Below are 10,260 nucleotides of genomic sequence, written 5' to 3'. Positions count from 1 at the left end.
CTCCAAAGAGAAAAATGAGAGCTCTTTAAGTCTTTCATGGATGAAGAGTCAAAACACCTCTAGCTGCTGAATATAAAACCCAGGAGGACTTCACTCAAGAGACAGAAATAAACCATCTCTGACCAAATTAATTCTAGTTTTGATTAAGGTAATCAGTAAAACAAGAGTTATTTAGTGTACTTAATCTCACTGTGTTATACATTTTCTGACTTGTGAAATGCAGATAATAAAACCAAATTTATATTTTTTTGTAAAAATTAAATGAGAATATATATGTATACATTTTAAAGTTCTTAGCACCACCCATAGTAAGAACTTAAGAAATGGGCTTTTTCGGCCAGAACCATCTTCCAGTAATTCGCCAAAATGACCAACACAAAGGGAAAGAGGAGGGGCACCCGCTACATGTTCTCTAGGCCTTTTAGAAAACATGGAGTTGTTCCTTTGGCCACATACATGCGAATCTACATGAAAGGTGATATTGTAGATATCAAGGGAATGGGCACTGTTCAAAAAGGAATGCCCCACAAATGTTACCATGGCAAAACTGGGAGAGTCTACAGTGTTACCCAGCATGCTGTTGGCATCATTGCAAACAAACAAGTTAAGGGCAAGATTCTTGCCAAGAGAATTAATGTGCGTATCGAGCATATTAAGCACTCTAAGAGCCAACATAGCTTCCTGAAACGGGTGAAGGAAAATGATCAGAGAAAGAAGGAAGCCAAAGAGAAAGGTACTTGGGTTCAACTGAAGCGCCAGCCTGCTCCACCCAGAGAAGCACACTTTGTGAGAACCAATGGAAAGGAGCCTGAACTGTTGGAGCCCATTCCCTATGAATTCATGGCATGATGGGTGTAAAGAAAATAAAAGACATGGATTGTATAAATGTTTCTCTTAATTGAATAGAAGTGTGTGACCCCCTTCCCCAAACAAGCATTTAAAACACATTTTAATTGTGTCTGAATTCAGTGGGTGACATCTTTTTACTTTTCAAATTTAGTAGTTTTTCTTCCTGAAAGATGTGAGGTAGTTTGTTGTGCAGTATACTCCATTGGTTAATAAACTGCTAGATATTACTTATAAAATATTTGTACTGGTTTGAAAATAGTCTCTAAATTCCTATGAACAAAGGATTTAAAATGAATGAAAGTTATCTGTTGCATTATAGTTAAGCTCAGGAAATGATAACTCATAATTGCATCATAAATTAAGTAGTTGTGTTTTGAGGATCAGGAACTTAACTTTGAAGCCTACTATTTAAAAATACATGGTTTAAAGCCCAAAAAAAAAAAAAAAAATGGAATGTTTATTACTAAACACACACACACACACACACACACACACACACACACACAGAACCCAACCAGCTAAACTTTGAGTTACAGGGAGAAACAACTGTGTCTCTTTATTGATACTTATATCCCCAGAACAGCGATGTGCCTGGAAACTGATTGGTATTCAGTATATGTTTATGGAACAATTGGATAGATGCTTACAGTGGTAATGATTGTAGAAATTGTGGAAAGAAAAACAGATTCCCAGTAAGTCATGGGATTTTTAGCCTTTGTGAATAGAGGTACTTGGGCCTTGGTTAGTGTGTTTTAGTATACACTTCCCATAACAAGGACATATATGACATTTGTAGTTAAAGTCAAATTTAAGTAAATGTAAATATGAAGAATAAATGTTTTTCTCAAGTAAGGGCTCAGATGCAATAAAATGACATTAGAGACTGACCTAAGATAAGCAGACTGTGGTTTTCAGAGATAGGAAGATAAGAACATATATAATGCATCATTCACAATCAATTAAAAATAATGATTATTTCCATAAATTACACTCAATTGAGATCCTGGGCTTCCCTGGTGGCGCAGTGGTTGAGAGTCTGCCTTCCAATGCAGGGGACACGGGTTCGAGCCCTGGTCTGGGAGGATCCCACATGCCGCGGAGCAACTCGGCCTGTGAGCCACAATTACTGAGCCTGCGCGTCTGGAGCCTGTGCTCCGCAGCAGGAGAGGCCGCGATAGTGAGAGGCCCGCGCACCGCGATGAAGAGTGGCCCCCGCTTGCCGCAACTGGAGAAAGCCCTCGCACAGAAACAAAGACCCAACACAGCCATAAATAAATAAATAAATAAATAAATAAATAAATAAATAAAAATTAAAAAAAAAAATTGAGATTTTTCCAATTCCGTGGACAGTAACAGAACAATAAATATTTACAGTTTGTTTTAAATTTTTAGAAAAATGCATAGTGTTTCCGTTTCACAGTATGTTCTGTCACCTACAACAATATTTTACTAATATACATAGTAAAGGACCTGGATGAAGGATCTCTCCTATTATTATTCTCTCTCAATTGGACAAATCCTGTTGGACTATGACTGTCAAGATTATGGTTTATAGAGTAAGGAAATTCAAACAGCTCCTTCAGGAGTACTTCAATAGTTCATAATTTATAGCAGTACTATTAGGTCACCTATAACAATGAGAAAATAGTACCAGAAGCAGATACTTCCTGAAGTTGTAAAGAAGCTTTAAGATGTATATCACTTCCTGGAATGGCATGTTTTATCGGGCATCAATTAGAAGACTTAGAATAGGCAGAAGCAGCCAAATATTAGGAAAATGGTGGAGGAAAAAATCAAACAAGGAAGCAGGTTTAAAGGTATCAGAAACAGAATATCTGTAAGGCTGGAGCAGCATAACTAAGTCATATCAGTCAATGCTTTGAGAATCAATGACTGCATATTAGAAAATGAAATGCCTTCATATTATCATCCTAGTACTACTTGCAGCTCCAGGAAATGATCTTTCCATCTGCTTTCATATGAACACCTGAGATAAAAATAACTTGCATGAAATGAATAAATAATTTTTAAAAACATCTACTACACCTTACATATACATTATAGTTTCCTAATTTTATTGATCGAATATAAATTTTTGTACTATAATCATTTCCTTTTTACTCTTGTATACATAAATATCATTATATAATACAGCAACCTTGTGACCAGACTTACATGAAGCGCATTTCACATATACAGTGTCTGCATGTTAATTAACTCTGAGAGATCAGCACCTTACACACTAGCTTCACTTCATTTCATAAATAGGCTCTAACTCTGCAAGGAACATAAGTTTTCTCGTATATTTAAATCTGTCATGCTTAAAATTGAATCTAGAAATCTGGAACAGGAAAATAAGTAGGTTGATTTATGAAGGTATTTCACAGAGACCAGAATTTATCTATCTATCTATCTTTCTTTCTTTCTTTCTTCCTTCCTTCCTGTCTTTCTTTCTTTCTTTTTCTTTCTTTCTTTCTTCCTTTCTTTTTTTCTTTCTTTCTTCCTTCCTTCCTTCCTTCCTTCCTGTCTTTCTTTCTCTTTCTTTCTTCCTTTCTTTCTTTCTTTCTTCCTTCCTTCCTTCCTGTCTTCCTTCCTTCCTTCCTTCCTTCCTTCCTTCCTTCCTTCCTTTTTCTTTCTTTCTTTCTTTCTTTCTTTCTTTCTTTCTTTCTTTCTTTCTTTCTTTCTTTCTTTCTTTCTTTCTTTCTTTCTTTCTTTCCTTTCTTTCTTTCCTCCTAATCCAAAAGGTGTTAAAGCTACCTATAATTAAAACCAAAACAATAAAAATTAAAAACAAAGCAGATTTATTTGGACAGTTTTAAAAAACTAGTTTGAAAGGATCAGAAAGTATGTAGTGAAAATAATACTTAATTTAATTTACCATTATCCTGTGACATTTGACATAAAATGAATAATCTAAACTATTATTGAAAATATTTCCACTTCCGCATAATTTAGTTAATATGATGGGACAGTCTATTTCAATTCTAGAATCTTATGATGCTCTGAGAATGCAGGAGGTCAAAGAATATCAGAGAATTGTGGCAGCAGTCTAATAATGACATGAACTGGTATAGGCTGAGGAAAAGTCCCTAGAAATAAGAGGACAAAGAGTATACTTGAAGGCTGCAGAATTAAGAATTGAAAACTGGCTTGCTTTGCACCCTGATATTGAGCTTCATGCAGTTGATTTAAACATGTTTTTTAATATAAAATATTTTATTTTTATTATTTCCATGATTACATATTTCGAATACATAAAAATGGAAAATAATGAAACAAACATTTGTATACCAACAATCTGCCATAAGAAAATATTAGCATTATGTCATAAGTATTTAAGATTTAGTTTTAAATAAATAAAATTTTATGGATATATTTGAAGTTCCTCATGTGCCTATACCCTTTCTGATGTATCTCTCTTTTATTCCGGAAGTAACCACTATCACAATTTCAGATGTATCATTTTATTGTATGTTCTTTATAATTTAGCATCTTTGTTTCCATAAAAACGTTTTTCAAGTTTTATATTTAAATATAAAATATGGTTATGGATATATCATTTTGAAGGACTTTTCATTCAAATTTATGCTTTGAATTTATCCATATTAATATTAAATGTGCTCTAGCTAATTAATGTCCATTAGAATATTGTATGAAAGTACTGTAACTTATGCATTTTCTTGCAAATCAGCATTTGTTTCCTGTTTTTCACTATTAAAAATTGTGCAAAAACTATTTTTTCTCATTTCTCATTGTACACATGGGTGAGAGTTTCCCCAGAGCACATACTCTAGCTAACCTGATCCTTAAAATCTACTGATGGAAGAATTCTTGGATCTTCATGGAGTTTATCTCCATCCTCTGCTAAGCCAGGGTCTTACCTCTAACATGCTACACAAATATTGTTCATCCGTTCTGATTAGCAAAACGACAGTAATGTGAGGGACCAGTGCTCTCTTCTTCAGGATGTGAAGATGATCCAGGTCTTTATCACATCATGACATAGAGGGAAAGATTTAATAGCACCCTAGGTCAAGAGTGCACCTGTAAATTGCTATTTATTCCAAGAGAATGAGAATTATTTCTCAATTTCTTTTGCAATAGGGGTAGACACATATTTTTCAGTCAGTAGGCACATACCATGTACCTCAGACTTTTTTTATCAGCTACAGCAACGTTACCGCATTGGGCATAGGGTCTGCAATTATAGCTTATTATTTGTTTGAGCATAGAGCAATGCACTTCATCCTTCAGGATTGTTCTGGTTTTTGCAGGGTTCAAGACTGGCAAATTAAATGAAGATATCATGGATTCCACCACTCTTGCATCCTTTAGCATTTAAGGGTGGAATTAATTTCTGCCATTCCTTCAGGCAAGTTTTATTGTTTTGATTTAATATATTGATCGGGGGAGGGAATCCATTTCAGAAGCTTCCACTTAGCCATTCTCACTGTATTAGTTCTTAATCTACAGAATATCGAAACCATGGCATTGTATGAATTATCTGGTTTGTTTATTCTAATATGAATCTGGGGGCTGTGTTCTGTAGATCCAATATACCTACTCTGATGTGGCTGGGCATAGGGTTTCATTCATTACTTGTCTGCCACATAACTACACTCTATAATGATAAATATGCTTCCTAGGTCAGAAATCAATATGGGAATCTGCCACATACAAAATATTTCTAATTATGTTATATGATCTGAGGCTGGATAATTAATCACAGGGACAATTTGTAGTCTCACTACCACCAGTCCTCAAGACAGGACTTCATCTGTCGTCTAAACTTCACAAATCTCCCTTCTGATTAGTAGTCCACTTATTTCTAAAGATTAGTGTCAATTCAGAGTCAGCATCTAATAACCTCCAACAGTTTGTGCATTTCCTTTCTCTAGCGTATAGTCACCCACATATATGGCTGCAGGACAAATCTGTGGTGTGCAGCAGAGGGTGTGTTACAGAGCACTTCTTCAAAGTTCCTCTAATTATAATAATTATTTTTGTTATTATTTGCCAATTTATATGTGAGGCAACAACTTAGTAAGATTTTCCATTTCTAACATATCCCTTGACCCTGTGACCAATTAGCCCTGTTCACAGATGCCTGATGGCTTAAACTCATGTGTCTGTAACCACGGCTTATTTTGATAATTGCACTCATCTTTGCCTTCGATGATTAGCAGCTATCACCCTGCCTCAGCTACTCTGGAATCCCATTATTTCCACTGATCACAGGAAACAATTCATTGCATCATTGGTCCACATTATCTATGGCCTACAAAGTCAGTCACCACAGAGATAACTGTGCATCTTTTCAAGGAAGCTTGAAAGCCTTTATAAATATTCACTTTATTAAATTATCTCCAAATTCTTCAGTTTGAGTTTTTCACCTGTTTCCTTCTGAGAAACTTACCCCTGCTTATACAAATTGGTGAAAGCAAACACCTTTTCTGTGGGAGTTGTCTTAATTTAAAGGCTATCTTCAATACAATTTTTTATATTTCTACAATTGGGATAGGTTGTGATCTCTCTCACTACAGGCATGGAGGTAATGAAAGGTCACGATTTGGATCCTGAAGAGCATTGGCTTGTGGGGCAAGACCCCATGTGCAGTCCTTGGAAATTGTTATCCAGAGAAGGCTAGTTCCTTCAAAGAGTGAAGCAAAGTAGTTTCTCTGGCAAGGGAATTTCAGGTTTTGGGGGGCTTAAGTTTCACAATCTCATCTGATTCTTTCCAATAGTTCCCATTCCATGTCTCCAAGCAGCCCTCCTTCCTTGCCACTGCCTTATATTAGCATAACAGCCCTGATGGAACTGAGCATATTATTGATGTTACAATGCAGAAACCCTCAAGAGGCCCTAGGGTTGGTTCTTACTTTATCTGGCCTTTAAATACAGGAGATAAAGCAACCATCAAAGCTTTTTTAAATTTTACTTGTAAGTTGGATATTTGTAGTTATCAATTTCTTCTTTTCTCATGGACTATTTTTTGGTTACAGGATAACAGTGCCCTGTTCTACCCCATCAAGATGTTTACTCATTTACACCACAAATATATAAGCAACTGAACTCAGAATCTCTTTACTTTAAGGGCCAATTACTGGGCCCATTTCAATACCAATTCTTGAACTGGTAAGTTTCGCAGTATGAAACACACAGCAAACTCAAACTGAACCAGTACGAGAAAGTTTAAAAAAGAAAATACTTACAAAGGTTTGAGCAGGATTTAGAAGATCCATATAGGTATTCTGCAGTATCCTATGCACAGAAAGAGCAGGGCATCATTGCTTCCATGAGGACAAGGAAGGGAGCAGTTACTGGCACCTGGTTAGAGTAGCTGTATGAATGGGTTCACCCGATTGAAAGACATTGTTTGCCAAACTTGCATGGTAAACACAGTAAATTCATAGAACATCCTGAAAAGAGGAAGCAAGGGCATAAAATACCCTGAAATTTTTTATTCATAATTTATAGTATTTTTTAATTTAATAGATAATGTTACTCCACTTTTTCTTTGAACATCCTTGATATATATATTTTAGATTTTTAAAAATTGGTATTTTAAAGTGAATTTCTGTTCCAACCCTTGCTTTTCTTGTTTTCATAGAATTATGTGTTCCCCAGTGATCTAAAATTTTGGTTTGCAGGGTTATTTGAAGAGGACTTTTTATTTTTATTTTATTATTTCTTTCTCTCTCTCTCTCTCTCTCCCGTGTCCATCTCTTCCTTTGTGAGGTTTTATTTGCCTGTTGAAATTGTTGTTGTTACCTCCATTTAGTAATCCACACTTCAGATTCAGAAAGAGGTCATATACTTGATATTTAGGTTTACTACTCCAACATGAGATTGATAAAATGCAGATCTACCCCCAGAGCAGCTGCAGGGTTTGGATTTTAAAATCTTGTGTCTGTGTCTTCCTTCTTCATTAGGCCTACAGCTCACCATAGCATATGATGATACTTGAAAAGAAGGGTGTGTGGCAGGAGTTTTCTCAGCTTCTTTTCATGATATAGGTTTTTGGGGGGGTCCCCATCAAACCCAGGCTTCAAGCAGTGGGCCTGGCTCCAGTGCTTTTTCTGCCCTGGAAGGCAAGCCACGGCCACCACTGCACAATCCCAGATCAGTGATCTGTTTGCTTCAAACATCATCTCTGCCTTTTGTGTGTGTGTGGGGGGGAGGTGTTTCTCCGGATATGTTCATTTTTCTATAGCTCAGTTGTCTTAGGGATTTTACTTCATTGTTTAATTAATGTCACGTGTTGAAGCAGAAGGGGTTTTTACCAGAGCGTGAATTCACTGTACCATCTTGAATGTAAGTGTCAACATACGTTTTATTGACGGGTTAAAATTCACACTTTTTTTCTTCAGAATATTGAAATAAAATTCAATGTTGTCAACATGCTCATATTACAACTTAATATTTATTAAATGTATTTACTATTTAGAAATTATTTTAAGATTGAATAACCTATGCATATGTATTAGCTTCCTATTTCTGCTATATCAGATGACCAAAGACACAGCAGTTTAAAATAATACAAACTTATTTTCTTACAAATCTTATGTCAGAAGTCCAAACTGGATCTCACTGATATAAAATCTATATGTGTCTATAAAATCTATAGGTGTCTATATGACTATTTCAGTAGGCTCTAGGGAAGAATTTGTTAACTTGTCTTTTTCAACATCTACAGGATACCTGCATTCCTTGGCTGTTGCCCCATCCTTCAATCTTCAGTACCAGCAAGATCAGGCTGAGTCATTTTCTCTAAGTTCTTTTTTCTGCCTTCTCTCTGATTCTGACTATTCTGCCTCTTTCCAAATTTAAGAACCCTTGTGATTACACTGAGTCCATTGGGATAATCCAGGATAATCCTATTTTAAAAATCAGCAGATTAGCAAATTTAATTCCATCTGCAACCTTAATCCCCCTCTGCCATGTGATACAACATTGTCAGAAATTCTGTAGATTAGGACATGAATATATTTGGGATGCCATTATTTTGCCTACCACACAAACTCTGTGTGGTAAGAACTAACTAGTTAAAAAAAAAAAAAAAAAAAAAAAACTAACTGGTTAGAAATATTTTTATAGGAAAAGCTAAGGGGCATCAATATGAAATCTGCATTTGGTATAACAATTTTTTTAACTGGAAAATTCTTACATAGAAATGAAAAACAACAGGATAGTTTTAAGCAAGTTACTCATAGCCTTCATATCAGGCAATCCTTTTTATATTTTTCCAGAGAGTAGAAATGCTCTCTGTCAAAGAAACCATACTTTCTTGTCCTGGGATAGCACTTTCGCCAACAATTTCTCAGAAAGCTACTGCTTGTAAACCTAAACCACAGAGGAGCACGATAATCTCATCAACTGCAGCAGTAACTTGTAGAATCACAAAACTGCTGCAACAAATCACAGTTTTTCACAGAGAAATCTCCCTATTATGTTGATTTGTACAATATGTAATTTAAAAACAAAGGAACAAGGATCCATTCATTTATTCATTCATTCATTCATTCAACAAAATGGTTTTCAGCACTTATTGCTTGCCTAAATTACACTGCTATTTACTTGTGGATATAGTGACAGACAACAAAGATTTTCCATCTGACTATGATATCAATTTTGTTTTAACCTACAGAGAATAAGTAACCACATACACATGCTAAAATCTATATATTGTGCTTGCATTGTTTTTTGTTTGTTTGGTTGGGGGGTTTTTTGGTGGTGGTATTGGTTTTGGTTTGTCCAAACTTGCCTATATCCATTGCCAGTAAATACTGTTGGATTGACTTTCTGATTGTATTATGGTTTGTTTAACCATTTTTGTCTCAGTACTTTGTGGAAAAATTGACCTTATTTTTTTTTTTTTTAGTTATGTAGTTATATGATTGAGCTTTTATTCTATTTAGTTGAATAAACAGAATAAATATGAGTGTACGTATGTGAATGTGATAAGGATGGGAAACTTGGTATTATCAGCTGGGATATTTAACTGATTTCTCATTCCACAAGCTACAACAAACAGCCCTAGGCACCATGGCAAAATAGAAGTTACAAAGGACCACATATACCCCCTATTCACCTATATTTGGGTGACCATCACAACACATGAGCTTCTGCATGGAACTTTGGCAAATTTGAAATCAGGCCTAAAGAAAGAGGACACAAAAAATGAAGACAATTGGAGAAAAGAGTTTTGACTATTAAGATAGATATTGCAGTTTGGTAGCATTAAGTGGAAATGGGAAAATTCATCTTGATATACTTGATATAAATAGTATTATTCTCCTGAGTTGCATCAGTTCTACATATGTGTAAACACCTTTGCAGAATGTGTTACTTTTAAAATATGTTTTTCTTTATTTTCTATATCAATTATGATGATTTTAACCATAATTCTCA

General features: G+C 35.2%; 1 protein-coding gene across 1 annotated transcript; it reads left to right on the top strand.

The window, feature by feature from the left end:
* The first annotated feature begins 350 nt into the window (after positions 1-350).
* Positions 351-895, top strand: LOC132352355 (large ribosomal subunit protein eL21-like). The gene has a single exon (XM_059902806.1). The coding sequence runs from the start codon at positions 367-369 to the stop codon at positions 847-849; it is 483 nt and encodes a 160-aa protein (XP_059758789.1). The 5' UTR covers positions 351-366; the 3' UTR covers positions 850-895.
* The last annotated feature ends 9,365 nt before the right edge of the window (positions 896-10,260 follow it).

This window comes from Balaenoptera ricei, chromosome 18 (genome assembly GCF_028023285.1).
Source record: "Balaenoptera ricei isolate mBalRic1 chromosome 18, mBalRic1.hap2, whole genome shotgun sequence".
Classification (NCBI taxonomy): Eukaryota; Metazoa; Chordata; class Mammalia; order Artiodactyla; family Balaenopteridae; genus Balaenoptera; species Balaenoptera ricei.
Note: the sequence above shows the minus strand (reverse complement) of the source record. Positions and strands in the feature narration are given on the sequence as shown.